At 43.6% G+C, this 18,613-nt stretch overlaps 1 protein-coding gene across 4 annotated transcripts in view; it reads right to left on the bottom strand.

The window, feature by feature from the left end:
* EYA2 (EYA transcriptional coactivator and phosphatase 2) overlaps window positions 1-18,613 on the bottom strand; it is a 133,512-nt gene that overhangs the window by 60,369 nt on the left and 54,530 nt on the right. For all 4 annotated transcript variants that reach the window (XM_081011283.1, XM_081011282.1, XM_081011281.1 and 1 more), the window contains exons 3-5: window positions 18,340-18,388; window positions 17,311-17,453; window positions 9,044-9,160 (exon numbers count right to left, since the gene is read on the bottom strand). In XM_081011283.1, the coding sequence (XP_080867409.1) occupies window positions 9,044-9,160; window positions 17,311-17,453; window positions 18,340-18,388 (309 nt within the window). The remainder of the gene's footprint in view (window positions 1-9,043; window positions 9,161-17,310; window positions 17,454-18,339; window positions 18,389-18,613) is intronic.

The following is an 18,613-nucleotide window of genomic DNA, read 5'->3' on the forward strand; positions in this document are numbered from 1 at the left end:
CAAAAAAACAACACTTAAAAGCTGGCAGCACATAAAAGCAGCTGTAAATTTGTACAATCTTGCCCAGGAAGCACCTCTCCATGGCTGACCCGTTGTTTGTTTTTTTAATTTGTGGCTGAGTGACTAGTAACAATAACAAAAGCAATTCACCGTGTTATTATTTATATTTATTACTCTGCATGGCGCATTGCAAACGAGAACCGGACGCTGTATTGAGGAACTTACACTCCAAGGTTTTTAGACAGGGGAGGCAAAAGATGAAGGAGATGGAAGTAGGGAATAAACAGAAGGAGAATATGTGTTTATTTCATCCCACATGGTTAATTTCACAGCCAGGAACCATTCATTCATTTATTCACTTAAAGTATTTTCACCCCACCCTTCAGCTGAGTAGGCTCTCACTGTGGCTTATATAGCATAACATCAATAAAAACAAGACAGTCCCTGCCTGCATAATCTAAAAGGCATGGCACAAAAGGAAAAAGGGATGTAGAGGGAAGAGGTGTCAGGAGCTGGAGCCAAGTGTAGGTCAGCAATCAAAGAAAAACACCGTGTCAGTGAAATTAATTCTTTATTCAAGAAACCAAAACAGTGCAGGCCTGGTGACCCTGGCAACTCTTCCCAGTAGGTCTTGCTCCAACATGGCAGTTGCGAGGCTGAAGGCTCCTGCCTTCCCTCCACTTCCTAAGCCTCCTCATCTCCAGTGTCTTTCCCAAACAGTCACAAACTGTGCCAGCACACAACCCCACTCTGCTCTGCTCATTTCTCTGTGTGTTCTAGGAGACTGGGGTGAGGGGAGCTGTTTGCAGCAGGAGGGGGAGACTGCCTGCCTTCTTGAGCAGCCTGCCTCTTTGTCTCCTGTCTCCCCTCCCCTCCAGCTTCTGCCTCAGAGTCTGAACTGCCCTCTGCCACAGACTCTTCCTGCTCACCAAACCTTGTTACCTCATCTGCTTCCAACACCTCCTTCTCCCAGCCTGCTCCTCCTCCTCCTTCTGAGCACCACTAACACTGTAATTACTAATTGCTAATCTATGGTGCTGTTTTTGAATTATGGTGCTGGAGGAGACTCTTGAGAGTCCCATGAACTGCAAGAAGATCAAACCTCTCCATACTTAAGGAAATCAGCCCTGAGTGCTCACTGGAAGGACAGATCCTGAAGCTGAGGCTCCTATACTTTGGCCACCTCATGAGAAGAGAAGACTCCCTGGAAAAGACCCTGATGTTGGGAAAGATGGAGGGCACAAGGAGAAGGGGACGACAGAGGACGAGATGGTTGGACAGTGTTCTCGAAGCTACCAGCATGAGTCTGACCAAACTGCGGGAGGCAGTGGAAGACAGGAGTGCCTGGCGTGCTCTGGTCCATGGGGCCACGAAGAGTCGGACACGACTAAACGACTAAACAACAACAACAAAATCTATGGTGCAGCCACACTTGTATTGCTGTGTTCAGTTCTGGTGGCCACACCTCAAAAAGGAGAATCAAATTGATCAGGGGGGCTGGAGTAACTTCTCTATGAGGAACATTTGCAGTGTTTGGGTCTACTTGGTTTAGGAGGAAAATGAGTAAAGTAGGAGTGTATGCAATTATGTACAGAAAGTGGATAGAGATCCATACAAGAACCCGGAGTCATGGAATGAACTTGAAGGGTTGGAGATTCAGTGAAGATAAAAGGACGTATGTCTTCTTCACACAGTTCGTTTAAACTATGGAATTTGCATCCTCAACATATCATGATGGCAAGAGCAAAGGGCCCATGACCCTGAATACCAGTTCCCAAGAATTACAAATGCAGAGAGCACTGTTGCCCCCAAGTCCTGCTTGTGGGTTTGCCAGAAGCACCCAGTTGGACACCGTGGGAAAAAGAACCAGAGGGGCTTTTTCATCTGATCCAGCAGGACTTTTTATATGCACACATAAAGCCAGGTCTGCTGAACTGTGGCCATAATTCATAACTGCAGGCTGCAGAGTGGAAGTGTGCTCTGTTATATCCTTGCTTGTTTTTAAAACTGATTAAAGGCAGTTTGAGCGGGCGGTGGCAAGAAAACTGCAACACAAGTTTTTAGATGTATATTTCCCTTGTATATTTGGAATGTTATGTCTCTGGATTTACTTTTGCTGCAGCTGCCAGCTTGGAAGCCATTCTGGGTAATTCAATTCTGCTAATGGAAATTGGTTCCTGTCCCATAATGTATTGATTCAAGGTTCTTGGTGTTTAAAAGAGAAAGATGAATTTCACGTGTGAGAAGTTTTATGCATGTATCTTTCTCTTGGCTATCACGTTTCCAGTGCACTCCATTCCGGCCATATGTGCGAATAAGAGACAGCTGCTCACTACAGACAGAATCTAGAATTCCATTTTCTCTTATAAGGGGAGCTACTGCTTTTTGCTCTGTTGTTGTGGTTGGTGAGCTAGCTTGGTCCAATACAAAAGACAGAAGGCGTGTGCTCCATATCAACTCTCTCCCAGCAGAAATGGCAAATACTTTAAAATGCTGGTTTGCTTGTGTGAAATTTGCTAAGGACCGACAGGCCTGTCTCTGCGCAAAGGAACACAAATACAATCAGAAATGGCAATGGAAACCAGCAGAACATTACCAGGACATTCTTCAAAAGTGAAAACTTCAGAAGGGGAACTGATGAGAAACTGCTGAATTACAGATTATCAGGCAGTGTGATATAGTGGTTGGAGTGTTGGCCTGGGAGACCAGGGTTCCAATCCCCACAGAGCCATGAAGTTTGCTGGGAGATCTTGGCCCAGTCACAGTTTCTAGCCTAACTTACCTCATAGAGTTGTTATGAGGATAAAATTGGGGCAGGCCAAGGGGGTGGGGGAAGAGAAGAACCATGTATATGACCTTGAGCTCCGTGGAAAGAACGTGGGATATAAATCAATGTAATAAAAATATAAACAAAACTGTCAATTGTGGCTTGAATTAATATTATGGTTTGTTTTCAAAATCACACGATGTGTCTGAGTTAGCCTACCAGCACAAGGGCGTTTTCGTTAGTACTGACACGGCCTTGTTAACTGGTCACTGTAGTCATTTTGATTTCAGGTAATCCTCACTGTCCATTCGTTTTGCATTTTATTTCCCCGTGAATTAACTCTTTGATATTCTGCCTCCCCACCGAGCTTGCCAATTCAGAATTCCACTTCCTGGATTTGATGAAGTGTATCTTCCGACATCTGATGAAGTCGTTACTCTGCGAGATGCTACAAGACTCTTATTCTTGCTAAGGGCTAGTCCTCACTTGTATTATTGATGTGGTAATTATAGTTATCATTTAATAGCTTGAGGGTGTTACAAATAGCAGGGGAGCAAAAATCCGCATATCAACCAACGGTAAATAAACCTCATGGATCAGCCTCTTACATTAACTATACATACATGTGAACTTAACTCTACTTCTAAGACAATGAAGTACGTATAAAACGTAACATTGTTTTGGATTAGGAAGGGAGAGCATCTGGATTCCTTGCAAATGAGACCAGTGTGTGAAAGTTTAAGGTAACTAAAAAGAGCTGAAACATATACCTGTGCAGCACAAGCTGATGAATGCCTCGGAACTAGCACTGTTACAAGCTTTACTCATAATACCAAGATGTGAAGAATTTTAATCTACTTTTAATGCTAAAGGACAAATGCCAACTTAGGTTATCAATATAGTGTCAACAGGAGCAAAACACCAACTGGTTCAATGAAGTAAGATTGCACCTTACATACAAACCATTTTCAGACACAATGCTAAACCATTGTTTAGTGTGACATAAAAGAGCGAAGGTGAGCAGGGGCTTGTACACAACACTTTCTCCCCTATTCACAGGAGCAATGGACTGCTGAGGGACGTAATGGTTTGTGTGCTGAGAGAGTTGGTGTACTTGTTTGTGAAGGAGGGCTTTGCAGCCCCTCTATCACATGCCCCTTTTGCAGTTTAACAAAACCTTCTCCTACTTTGTTTTTGACCAGGCTGAAGACATGATTTGAGCCCCTCCCAATGTTTCTGAGGAAAAACCTTACACAGCTTTATATGCTGTAGGAAAGCATTAACAATGTGAAGTCAGAGAGGGCTGCAAAGAGGTCCCAGGGGGCAGGAAAGGTGAGCTAAGCTACACAGTCCCAGTAGACAGAACTGAAGGCCAGTCGGCTAAAAAGCAGCCTATAAATAGCAATGTAAATAATGTAAATTCAGCAAGAAAGAAAGTCAAAAGCGGCTCAGAGGTGCAGCAGAAGGCTGAGGGAAAGAATGTGTCAGTAAACTGAGAAAAGGAGGGATCACTAAGAAAAGACCTCAGGGACCAGAAGATGATGTGTGGTGCTGGTTGGAACATAAAGCAGCCTGGGGACAATAGACCGGGGCAATAAGGCGGCTGGTTGTGGATTTTCAATTCCACAAACGGAATTGAAATAAATCAACAGCGCCCTTTGTTTATCACCACGTCCTCAGTTTGTTTTCTCAAATGGAAGGCTATCTGAACAACGAAATACCCATACAACCAAAATGTTTGCATATGATGCAGATGTTAACCACGTTCACAGATTTCAGATACATGTTGTTAGTTTAGGCCTCATGTTTGCTGTGGTCTTTTGTCCTTCTCATTCAATGGCTGCCCACCCCCCTCCCGTCAGCCTAAGGCAGATCTCAACCACATGTCAAAATCTTCACTCTTGGGTGACATCCAATTACAACTAAGGCAGTGCCGACAACACTGCTACCACAACGGCCAACGCAGCAGTATGTAAGCCCCGCTCCCTCGGTAGACACAGCAACATAATGCTGCTGACCAACCTTTGTGTTCTCTGCCCTGCAGGTCTCCCTTACCCCAGCGCCTCTTCACACTGGCTTTTAAACCAAAGTGCATTTTGCACAGGCAGCCCTGTGTTCTGTAGTCCTTGAAGAAAGGGGCCTTTGCTTTTCAAGAGGAACTGATATTTATATTGTTTAAAACGTGAGGTCTGAGCCATTCTGAGAGGGGGAAGGCCTTTCCCAGCCCGACTGAGTTCGCTGTGGTACGAAGCACAGTCCTGCCACCACAGTTTTAGACTGAAACTAATGCAAACCAGCTGTGAGAGGGAATCTCCGGGAAAAAAGGGGACAACTAATTTTCTATGGAGGTTTTAGTTTTATGAAGCTTAAGCATCTCGGTGACAGTATGCCAAGCACAGCCTCTCCGTCTCCTGCACTTTCCACGATGTTAGAGGAATCTAATGTTTATAATGTGCAGGGGTAATTTACATTTCTCAAGGAAGTGCTGGGAATTATACCACCAGAGCACATAAGCAAGTTTCAGAGGCAAGAACCTCAAGGGAATGCATGTAACGAAATACCAAAGCCTGTGTCAGTGAAACATCCAGTCATTACTGCTAATGTGTGCAATAAATATTGGGAGACGTTCTTAAACATGTACAAGTAGATTTATGCTGAATGTTCACATTAAGCAATGCGCACCCCACAAACCCCCGGCATGGATTTATGCGTGTGATAGATGTTTCTTCACCTATGATCTTCCTTACCGCCCCCCCCCTCACCTCACAAACCATGCCAAAAAGCTAGGTACTTTGTGCCAATGGCCACAGGCCAACATGCTACAACAGTGAAACTTTTGTTGAGGTGAGGCGCAGACTCAAGTTATCAACCTGCCAGCATTAGCTGAGCTTTTCAAGAGTGGTCCACCTGAAACATGCACTGAATGTGGTTAGGGAGCATGCTTGAACCTCGCTATCAGGGTTAGTAGCGTTACGGTTTCAAAACATGCCACCATACTTCTACAATGGGCTTCCTAAGTTTCCCATTGGTGCTAGAAGTTCAGGGTCTGGTTTTATCATCGTTTTTGTAGTCTCTATGCTCCCCACTCCACTGAAGCTATTTTTAAAAAGGGGGATTGAATAAGACTGACCACTCTAACAATGTGATGACAAAGAAAAGAAAGCCTTTTCCTAATTTTTATTACCCTGTTCACAAACAACCACACACAAATAACTACCACAGAGAATGGCATGCGACTTTCCACCTTCCATTTTGCTATTAATGTCACCTTCCACAAACATCCTTTTTGAAAACGAAATTGTTGAACCAAAGTACTACACCCAGAGGTGCACTCCCATTCGGAGAAGAGCAGTTTGTATGCCACAGACGAGAGAAAAGTTAAAACTAAATTCAAATATGTTAGGCGTGTGCAACTGGCTGCGGAACCTCCAGTACAAGCAGAATCATGAAAACTGTTTCATAATTTCTTACAGTCCTGTGAGAATTCTTAAAAGCTTGCTGGACAGTGCTAGTGGCTAGTATTTTCCTGCTTCTCACAACCCTGTTTGGATCCAAAGCACAGGGGCCCCTTCCAGACGTCCTATTTATGGTGATTTCATGATTATTTGTGCCCATGATGGTATCAGTACAGTTATACATAACCCCACTTTCAATACTTTGTGTGCCTACATCAGTTTTGTGAGGGTACATACTGCTTCAGTCTCAGCCAGTGCATGTCCTGTAGCTTCCAACTAAAATCCTGTAAATTTTTGCATCACATTGTTTTCTGTGGTTCTGCACAGCACTTTTGTTGTGCTACAAAGCAAAAATGCAATAACGCAGTAACACTGGAGAAGTACTGCAGTACAACTGATAAAGTGGAATAAGCCAGCAAAACACAACACCATAAAACAAACAGCACGAAGGGGTTCAGAGCTGAAAAGCAGCAAAAGAGCATAAAGTCCTTGTTAGTAAAGTCATTTAAATAATGCAGACAGAGGCCAGAGAGAAAAGAAATCCAGATAATACTTTACTGAGGAAAGTGAACAATGAAGTGTATAATTTTGAGGAGAAAGGAGCAGAGAAGCTTTGTCTTTCTTATTTCAGGCTTGTTCATAGGAGGCAAACATTCAACCAAAGATACAAAAGAAAACTTCCTCAGAACTTCACATCCAATCAGGCCATGTGCTACCTCAGCAAACATCATGCCACTATGCCTGGTTGCTGAGCAACACCACCTGCACCCCTCCGAGCTAGCTGACTTTAGCGCTAATCAAATTAACTCTTCAGTTTAGCACTAATCAAAAGAACTCTTCAGTTTCACACAAAATGATCTCTGCTGTTGCGCATCCAGCCGCCCCACATCCCTCAACTGGATAGGGCTAGCCACTTCTTGGCCCTAAGCCATATACAGTGGTACCTCAGGTTACAAACACCGCAGGGTTACAAACACTTTGGCTTACAGACTCCGCTAACCTGGAAGTAGTACCTCAGGTTAAGAACTTTACCTCAGGATGAGAACAGAAATTGTGTGGCGGCGGCGCAGCAGGCCCCATTAGCTAAAGTGGTACCTCAGGTTAAGAAGGGACCTCCAGAATGAATTAAAGTTCGTAACCAGAGGTACCACTGCACAAACTCTGCACCACCATAAGCTGCGTGCAGAAAGCATCTGCATTACGTTAAGGAGTCAGAGGTACAAAGAAGCACAGGCAACTTGAGCAAGCGTGCCAAGCTACATGCTACAGGGAACACCAAAACACCCAAGGCAATTCATGCCTTTCCTTGGTTTGAGAGGTCAAGTTTAAGGAGCACCTCAAATTGATTAGATGGGCACAGGGGATCGCTACTGCTTTCACAGCTGTTCCAGCACGTCACATCAAGAACAAGACCAATCAAAATAAAGCTACGGGGCCCTAAAAGGTGTCACTAAATCCATGCATGGGAAAAGAGTCCTTGCTTTCCGTTTAAGTGGCTTATGGAAGGCGGGGTGAGAGAAAGAATCCTGGCCCCCCCTCCCAGGTGTACTAAGTGTGGGAAAGTTCTAAGAACACATTCCTCAGTAGCAACTAAGGAAGGAAGGTCCCAAGCATCCCATGCAGAGCTTTCACCAGCACTTTGGAAAGGTAAATAAACCCCAGAGATGAAGAGCTAGTTAAAAAAACGGGGAGGGGCAGCTTTCTCCTCTCCTGAACAGCTAACGGAAACTTGTTTTTGATCGGAAAAGAAGCTGGGAGTCTCTGGACAGTGTTCCAAGCTTAAAAGGAGCTGCCTCATTTATTTATTTATTTAAAATTACAAGCACCAACGAAATAACATTCAGTGAGTGCCTATAATCCCAACGGAGAGACAAAACTGACATTGAAGGTTACTTGCCTGCACGGAGCTCTTTGAATGCATACATCTTAAATATAAATTGCACAGAGGCAGGGAAGAATAGCCACATAGCATTTTTCAAGCATCAGCATTGCGTACGAAAAAGAAAAAGTCCCTCGAGTAAACAGAACGGACATCTTCCACCCCAAATTGGCAGAGAAAGTTGACGTAAGAGATTAGATATGAAAGCATTTTGAAAATAAGCACACCAATGTGCAATTTCTCAAAATGATGTAGGAAATCCAGAAACTGAGAGTTGCTTGTGTCTATTTCAAGGCTTGGAGTAGCACTAGAAGGTAGGAAGGAAACACAACTCATTAGGGATGGGTGGCAGGAGGCAAATAACCTTTCATCTGCCCAACAAAGGACCCTGCCACTCTAGCCACAGTATGCTGCTTTGATGTGCTCACCAGCTGGGTTTAGAAACCAAAGGTAAGCCTAGTAGGTAGGATGGGGGAGGTGGCACACATGGTTTCAGGAATACATATCTGCCAAGGTAACATCTGAAGGATGAGGATAAACAATATTAAAAGTAGTCTTCGCTAGAAAAGTAAGAAGGAAATTTTACATGCTACAGGGAACACCAAAAGCGAGTATAATAAATTCTGCCAGGTATATAATCTAGTTCTTACTTATTACCTTTTCTAGCATCTCATCCTGTGCTGAGTTAGGTACACTTAAGTCTACTCATTTCAATTAATAGCCTGTTCTGCTGTGAACTCACCTAATTCTGCAACTATATGGGCAGATTACAGTATCAGTAAAATACAGCATCAATACACAATTGAGGCTGGGTGGGGGGAGGAAATGGTCTTGTCCCAAACACACAGACCATAGCTTGCAAAATAAACCATCAGTATCTGACAAAAATTGGAACTGTTTGATGCTGCAACAAACTGCACAGCTACGTAAAGCCATACTGACCATGCATCTGGTAGGTGTAGGGCGCCTGTCCTGACGTTGCGGTGCTGAAGCTAGAGCCATAGCTAAGGAACCCACTCTGCCCCGGCGAATGGCTCAGGCTGTCTTCTGTCTTGATGCCTTAGGAGGGCAGAGGGGAAAAACCAAAGTTACTACTATGAAGCTACTGTCAAAACATACACAAGCATTCAGTGCATTAAGGATTTCTTTTCTTGGACTGGGCTGTATCGTGAAAATACGAGGTAGTGGTTGCATTTCCATCTTACTCTTCTTGTAGAGAAGTCAGGGCTGCATAACCCATTTTATACTACAAACTCTGTGTGGTAGGTGATGTTGATTGGGCAAGGTCAGCCAAGGGGATCCACGACTGAAAGGGGGAACCGAATCCTTCGCACTCCAAATCCAACACTCCAGCCCCACCTTCCACAGCCTGGCAGGGGCTGATGGGAGTATAGTCTAAATTAACATGTACAGGGCACCATGTTGGCCTTCCCAGGTCTAGCCAGTATATCACACTGACACTTCCAGTGCAAGAGCATCTTCTTGCAAATTTCTGGGTGTCTCTCCCCCCCCCCCATGCTCCCACATGTATTTGCACGGAACAAATACATGGTGACAAAACAAAGGCTAAACAAATATCCTACTGAAGTCCCATGCTCCTGTTTCAAAGTTATTTTCACAGCCTGGGTATTTGTTTCTAGAAAGCAACAGTCCTGTGATGCAAATGTTGGGCAGATTTACCTACGAGCCTGGCTGAATAACACTGTTTACATTTTTTATACTTACTTTTTGTCTAATGTAAAGGGAAATATGTTGTTTATTTTTTTACATTTGTAGCCCACCTTTTCTCCAAAGGGCTCTCAGAGCACCCTATGTGCTTTCCCCCTAACCCAAATAATCCTCTCAACATGCCTGCGAGGTTGGTTAGGTAGGGTGACAGACTAGTCAGGTGACAGACTAGTCAGCTTCGTGGCTGACCAGGGAGTGGAGTGTTCTTAATAGACTTCTGTATTAGTCCCATAACTGCATTCTATGACATACACAATAGCTAGGTGAACAAGAACGGTCATGCCATAGACTATTACAGTTCTCAAGAAAATGTACTTTAACATTTGTCTAGTGAAGACTGAAACTGTTCTCAGTTTGCTGACAGAGTTATGGCATCACAGTTTACTTTCCCCAGCTACAGCTGAAGAAGTCAGTGCTTTTTTTCCCCTTAAAAAAAATGTTTAGGGGTACTCTCATTTTCCTACTCATATTGAAATACTGCCCCTCAATGAGGCCAAACTTAAGATTCACAAAATATTTAGGGGTATGCGCACACCTGCGTCCCCCCAGAGAAAAATCACTGGAAGAAGTGAACATCTTTTGAACGAACTTGGTTTTCACTCTCTCTTGCCTTTTTAAAAAACTGCTGCTGAAACCTGGGAGCCCCCAAATCCTGTCAGGATATAAAGTGATCAACCGGATGGCTTTTAAGAGGAACAAAGAGCCAGGGGCTCTGTTTCTCCACCTACTTTTCCTGAGCTGGAATGTCACTGTGTCTCTTTCCTGATCAATCCTCTGCCACACAACACAGTAGGCTTTTTGAGGACGAGAACCTTCCAGTCTTCCATTTGGATGACAGATGAGGGAGATCGCTGAGGCATTCCACAGGTGGATTAAGCCCCCATAGGCCCACTTGACTGCTTCAATCAGCAGAATTGGCACTACTACAGGTAGCACATGAGATTACCCCGTATGTGCCCACTCACCTGCTTTGATCGGCAGAATTGGCACTACTGTCAGGTGCCACATAGTACCTGTTCCACATTTGTAATAATTTGATTGCTTAGTGTGGAAGCTCCTACACTTTGGAACTCCTTGCCTATTGAGATCAAGCAGGCATCTTCACAGTACCCTTTTTGGTGTCTGCTAAAGCATTCCTGTTTAGACAAGCCTACCCGGATGTATATAAAGTTTAGGTAGTTTTGATCTATTTTAGTAAGTTGACTTTTGTATGTTAGGATTGTGAATTGTTCTTGGTTTTACTGTTTTGTCTTTTGTAAACTGCTTTGAGATTTGTTTTTTGTTTTTACAATCAAGCAGTGTATAAACTTTATAAAATAAATAAGCAAATTCCAACCTGGATTTCTATGACTGCCCAAGAGCTGAGGAGAGTGTATGTGTATGTGTTGGTATTGAGAGAAATGTGTGTATGTCTCTTGATGGGCTGTGAGGTTTTTGGTAGTTCGAGTCCCTGGGTGTCCTGATGAATGACTTTGATTGGGAAATGGATGGGGTTAGTGATCTTGCTTCATTCGAGGCTTTCCAATACCATCAGCCATGGCATCTCCAATGGGTTAGGATTGGCAGGTACAGTACTGTCTTACAGAGGTTCTGCTGCTCCCTGGAGTACATGTTTTAGAGCAGGCATGGCCAAACCTGGCCCTCCAGCTGTTTTGGGACTACAATTCCCATCATCCCTGACCACTGGTCCTGTCAGCTAGGGATGATGGAAGTTGGTAGTCCCAAAACAGCTGGAGGGCCAAGTACGGCCATGCCTGTTTTAGAGGGTAGCCCTGGGTGACTAGACCTCAGCACCCTGGCTGTTAAGCTGCAGAATTTAATTCTATCCCCAATCCTGTTCAATATATTTAGGAAGTCATTTGACGCAGTCACCAGGGGATAGGGAGTGCACTATCATCAATATGCTGATGGCACCCAGCTCTACTTCTGTTTCCGCTGCGTCTGGTGTGGCTGCGCATGTGCTGAGTCAGTGCTTGGATGTCGTGGTCATGGTGGGCTGGATGTGGGCCAGTAAGTTTAAGCTGAATCCTGACAAGGCAGAAATCTTTCCTAAAGAATGCTCTGATTGCAGACACTATAACTGGCGCCGCTGAGCAACATCAGAATGCAGGGGCTCATAACACAGTCTTCTCCACCTCCAATCCTACCCACCAGTAATCTGGCAGGGGAGCACATGTCACAGTAACCTCTTAAGTTTAAAGGTGGTTGGTGGTCTGTCATGCCCCAGGGTGCAGTTCAGATCCTCTACATTCTCTAGGAAGGAAAGCGAGCTCATACAAACTCCATGCAGCTGGATGTTTACATGATGCAGAGAAGTTCACACTCATTATCTGGGGATGGAGGGGGTCAATCTGCACCTCTCTTGTGCAAACTTCATTTTGTCTTGGAATCAGTGAGAGTGGGGCACATCTCACTGGGAGCCACGTATGAGCTCAGAGCTAGTAGTAAAATTGTCCCCCTTAGCTTTTTTGCAGCCCTTTGGAAATTAGAAAAAGAACTTCAACAGAATAACCAGAGGTGCATTATCTTAACAGTAACACCCCATGCCAAATGCAAGCCAATTTGTTTGGGCAGCTAGGAGTGATTATATGCTATTATCTCAGGCTCCATTGCTGCTGTCCGATTTTAATTTTCATGGGTACACACGCAGAGAAACGGCTTCTCGTGACATTTGTATTCTGATTACAATCAGCAACATGCATGCAAACACTCAACCCGTTGCAGCCCTGGCCACGGTTAATCTTCAGTGACATGCTTTTTCGGGAAGTCTGTTGTCAGACAGAGAAATAACTTGGCACCAAATTAATTTCCACGTACTTCTCCGTTTTGTCTACGAACTTGGGATAGTTTTATTTTCGAGCCAGAAAAACAATAGTACTTCATTGTTCTTGGTTGACTGCCAGGTGGGATTTTTCAAAATCTAGAGTATCAACATGCAGGACTAGCCAGCCTACGGGGGAGGGGGAGGGGGGAAGAGGGGAGACCATTGTTCGGAAGATGCAAAATAGGTAATCTACAGGATTTATAAACAGCATGTGGGGCTGACTCATGTATGCCCTGAAGACAGCAGCCAGTAGCCAATGGCCTGGTTTTCACCTGCTGTTAACAATGGCAACTGTTCAGCGTTTGTCTTGGCTTCTAACCAGCTGATACAACACATAAACGAGATCTAGGAAACCAAACCTAAAGATTTCTCTGCTTGCCTTGTTAGAGTTTAGTGTTATAAAGGCAGGTCTCTATGCCTGGAGATGTTCACATCCTAGTTTTATGGAAATCCATTCAATATACTTGTTCATCTGGCAAATCAGGCTTTTTTTTTTTTTAAAGTAAGGGATGGTGATATAAAATTGACATTTACCCCAAACATTCTTTAAGTCGTGAGATGCAATGGATGATAAAGGAATTAAGACTCCGAGAAAGACTTGCAAAAACAAGCCTCAAAGATTAAGTTTCTGTTATCTGATGTGGACTGCGATAGCCTTCTCACAAACAATACCCAAAAGAATTAGACTTTAATTTTTGTTGTTGTTGTTAATAAATAGAATGTACAGATCACCCTTATCAGAAGAGACACTGAATGACTCCTGCATTCTGCATCCCATTCAGGATGCATGCATCAGGAACGAAATTCATTCCTTACATCATTCGTGAAAGCACTCTTATGCTTTCAAAAGCATCAGAGAGAGGTTCAGGGGCCTAGAATATATAATACATTTTGAATTTCTGAATGAGTTACTGCTTCCCACGATGCCCTACAGAACCTGTCCTGCAAAAGCCACGCAGGGAATTTGCCTCAGAAGTTAAATCTGAATTCAGGTATCTGGGACCTATGCGTAATACTTGGTACCAGTTGCTGGAAACCAAAGGAGAGGAAAATGCTCTTGTGCTCAAGTCCTGTTTACAGGCTTCCCACTGACATCTGGTTAGCCACTGTGAAAGATAGATGGGCCATTGGCCTCATTCAGCAGACCCTTCTTATGTTCTTATGACTTAACGTAGTCCAATGGAGCCTGGATAGTTTAGTTGGTTAGAGCGAGGTGCTGATAATGCCAAGGTTGCAGGTTCAATCCCTGCGTAGTCCTGCATTGCAGGAGAGTTGGACTAGGCGATTCTTCTAGGTCCCTTCCAATTCTGCAATTCTGTGATTCTATGTACATAGTAAATGGAATTTGCTTGGCTCACATGCAATATGTCGGGTTCACGTGTTTTTTTAGACCTGATCCTGGCTCCAGTTCCCAATAAGCAAAAAATAAGTATCTTTCTGGTGAAGCCGTAAATAAAAGCCCACTTCGTTCAAACGTTCTTCTAAACCATGGTTTCGACCGATCACAAATGAGCTGCAATAAGCCTCGGGGTTATGTACACCACCTCCCCTTCTCTTCCTTTCTGCATTCAAGAAGTCAAAAGCCTTTGTGTTCACTTTTGACTGAAGTACGATTTCCCCCTAGGAACACTGTTTTATTCCAACTCTCTTTAGTTTAAAGTTAACCAAAATATCAAAACCATGGTTCGGGCTCTTTCAAAATACCAAAATATTATCTAATTAAAAACATCTAAGTTGGAAACAGTGAGACTGTACACAAAGGATGATGTATTTGCTTTAAAAAAAAAAACAACTATAAAAAAGTGAAAGCAGAAGCTTTTGCCTCTCTTCCTCTCAACAGTCAAAAGAGACAAGTAGAAGATTGTGTGTACTAGAGGCACCGCAGTTTGGAGATGGTCCAAGTGGGGTCCAAGTCTTTTGAGCTTCTAAGTAAGTAAAGCTCGGGTGCCTTTCATGTGTTAAGCAAAGCATGTTGTCCAGCTTTAACCCCCAGCACCCGGTGAGCACGCAGCAACCTTGCCTGTTATTATCTCATGTGTGTGTGTTGTCTTCCCATGTACTCATTTACAGTGGTACCTCGGGTTACATACGCTTCAGGTTACAGACGCTTCAGGTTACAGACTCTGCTAACCCAGAAATAGTACCTCGGGTTAAGAACATTGCTTCAGGATGAGAACAGAAATCGTGCTCCGGCAGCGCGGCGGCAGCGGGAGGCCCCATTAGCTAAAGTGGTGCTTCAGGTTAAGAACAGTTTCAGGTTAAGAATGGACCTCCAGAACGAATTAAGTACTTAACCCAAGGTACCACTGTATTGTTTTTATTATTATGTCATGCATCTTGTGTTTTTATGTTGTAAAAACTACCCGTGGACAAAGCTTGTTATACAGGCAGCGACTATTTTAGGCGCATCTGATATGTGCATGACTGTGAATGAGCGCATTGCACCAAACCAGGAAGTGACCCCAAAACATCACAGAAATGGTCAGGGCAGGGGCAGAACGGTGTGCCTGAAGCTTTTTTCCAATGGTGTTTCACTAATACGTGTGGTGCCTTGAAACGTAACCCCTGCGTAAATTGGGAGTTGCCTGCATAAATTTACTAAATAATAATAATAATAATAATAATAATACTCATCTCCCCCCCACACTTTGGTTCTTTCCCACTGCTAGACTGCATAATGCATTATGACCCAGAATCCTCATCCTGAGTCCGCTGGATGCTCAGGTATTGCACCAGTTCTCCTGCATGGTAATCTCCAGTTATTCAGTACCAGCCAAGTTCTGATTTACTCAAAGTTTGTGCGCTTGGATCAGATCATGCAAATGCTACTTCCAGCTATGACAACAAACAGCAAAAGACTACAAGTGTTTCAGATGCTGGTTCAGTGTTTTGTCTTCCATTTCCACTCTTCTGAACTGCTACTGCAAGTACTAATTTTACTACACCCAAAGTTTTTTTATCATGCAGTGCATTGCACATTCCAGCTTTTTGGCCGTTTCTGTGATTTTGTTTTAACCCCCCACACTATGCCCTTTACACGCTGAAAAAATCATGCACATTACTCCACGAACGGGAAGTTCCACTGAGAAAACAAAAGGAGATCTCAGCCTTCCAAATACATCTAACACAATCTCTGTTTGTACAGGATGAAGCGTGGCTGTTCTATGCTGTGAGCACACAGGCTCTCAGCTGCTGAAAACAGCAAGGCAGGGTCTCAAAACAAACATCTGCTCTCTATTAATTTTGCTACAGTGTATGTCTGAAAATGCACACCGCATGTGTATGTAAAATATAAGTAGTGCCATCATCTAGACTAGAGTTTGCTATGCTTTATATAGAATCTCTATATAGAATCATATAATTGTAGAGTTGGAAGGGACCTTGCAGGATCATTCAGCCCAACCCTCTGCAATGCAGGAATATGCAAGTGTCCCATACCAGGCACAGATCTCTTGGCTGGCCAACTACTGAACATATAATAATAATAATAATAATAATAATAATAATAATAATTTATTTATACCCCAGCCACTCTGGGCGGCTTCCAACAAAATATTAAAATACAGTGGTCTGTTAAACATTAAAAGCTTCCCTAAACTGGGCTGCCTTCAGATGTCTTCTAAAAGTCTGGTAGTTGTTCTTCTCTTTGACATCTGGTGGGAGGGCGTTCCACAGGGCGGGTGCCACTACCGAGAAGGCCCTCTGCCTGGTTACCTGTAACTTGGCTTCTCGCAGTGAGGGAACTGCCAGAAGGCCGTTGGAGCTGGACCTCAGTGTCCGGGCAGAACGATGGGGGTGGAGATACTCCTTCAGGTATACTGGACCAAGGCCATTTAGGGCTTTGAGGGTCAGCACCAACACTTTGAATTATGCTCGGAATACGTCCCCCAGTAACTCAGATTACAAATATTCCATGCCACCAGTATCCCATACTACTACTTAACAGGGAATGAGGACCAATTTGCCTAACCCTACCCTCTTAACATGCAAGAACGTCTTCCTTAAATAAGCTGGAACCTCCTGATCGACCACCCTCTCCACAGCTTCAGAGCATATGTGTTGACAAAGTCAGAAGATGCTGTCTGCTTCCCTCTTCAGCTTAATAGTAGTAACTGATGGCACACTGAGTTTTGATTTTTCTACTCCTAGTCCTTATACCATGATACTATGACCCACTGTTTCTTCCATATCTGTGTCTCTTTTCAGATGATCTGACCCATGCATTCAGTGAACATGCTGGGGGGGGGGGAGGGATCTAACCAATGGCCATGCTTCAAACGTCACTCACAGCACCCTCTGGCAATGCAACTAATGTTCATGCATGCACACACAAGGTACAGTACGGCTGAATGCACAGTGGCTGAGTGCATGGTTATGTTTCTCTGCTCTACTGAACGACAGAGAAAGGCTTATGCACTTCAACCAATGAAACAGCCACCCTAACAGCTGCTGATACTCTTGAAAAATTACAGTTGTTGTCCGGACATTTGTAAAATGAAGTAAGGGCCTATAAACCAGAGGTGAGGAACACACAGTGGTGCCGACTAACATCTAGGCAGCCACAACTCCCATTAGGTTTCCAACCCAGCTCTACACAACATGTACTGTAGTTTCTTATTACAGAAAATAAAAATGAAACAGCTAGCACACTACTCACTGTAGGAAGGTATTCCATAAGGTTGGCCAGGCGGCGGATATGCAGTATAACCAGAGGTTTGCTGGATTCCTGCACTATATTGAGTCTGTCCATATGTGGCCATCGTTGGAAAAGATGGGACTGTTACTATATGGGGATAATGCCTATTCAAAAGAAAGAGGGAAAAATTAGGACAAACCATGGATGACTTCGACAGTTAACTTCTAGTTGACTTGAAAATTTATATATAGTATTCTGCTAAAGCATGCTTTTAGATGATTATTTCAAATCACTCCTTTCTGAACAATCAAAGGAACTGCAGCAAGCCTATGGGGTATGTCCCCCTTGCCTGAAACCACAGGGGAACTGTTTCTAGTAACTATAAGACTGTACTGAGCTAAATAGTTATGATATAATGCAACCCTGCTTTTTTGCAGGACACGTTCATGCTTGCTTTTTGCAAAATTTGACGTGATTGCTATTGTAACACTAAAAACAGCTCAGCTCAGACATCAAGCAAAACCATGGTTTGTGACTGCTAACCATGGTTTGGATTCCAAACCATGAATTGGGCTTCCAAGCACACCCCTAGGCTTTCATGAAAACATCATGACTGCCGAGTAACACAGGAGCATCAATTTAGAGGAATTCTCTTCTATGTGAACGAGAAGAAAGGGGAATGTTGCTTCTAATCTGGCTTTGGCTATAATGTGCCGGCAATATTGAAATACAGAAGTATTATTCTTCAGAGTTACTATGCAGATTTGTACACGAGTTTAAGGCTGCAAGTCTAACCTCACTTACCTGGGAGCAAGCCCCACTGCATTAAATAGAGCTTACTTTTGAGTAAACATGGTTAGGGTTGTGCTGTAATCAACTAGCAACACAAACCTAGGCATGTCTACTCAGAAGCAAGTCCTGCTGAGTTCAGTTGGACTTACTTCAAGGTAAGCTTAAGATTACAGCCTAAGAGTTCTTGTTCTTGGTGAAAACCCTAGAAATAATACACTTATTTTGACAGCAATCACAGATTCAGTCAGGCACTCTTACTTTGTAGTGTAGAGGTGCAGAGAACGCTGAGGCGCAGCTTTGGAGTTGCCTACAAAAGAAAAGTAACACAATAAATAACATCAACTATACTTTCCAGTGGAACAGCCACCTTAGTCTGCAGCAACTAAAACAACAGTGGGTCTTGCAGCACATTATAAAGAAGTGGCATAAATTTTCATTGACTACAGTCTATGAATGCACGAAGAGCAGATATCTGTGGATATATATCACTGTGCTTCATGCACTGTGTGGGCTCAGGGACTCTAAATTGTGT

The sequence above is a fragment of the Podarcis pityusensis genome, assembly GCF_964106645.2.
Source record: "Podarcis pityusensis genome assembly, chromosome: 6".
NCBI lineage: Eukaryota > Metazoa > Chordata > Lepidosauria > Squamata > Lacertidae > Podarcis > Podarcis pityusensis.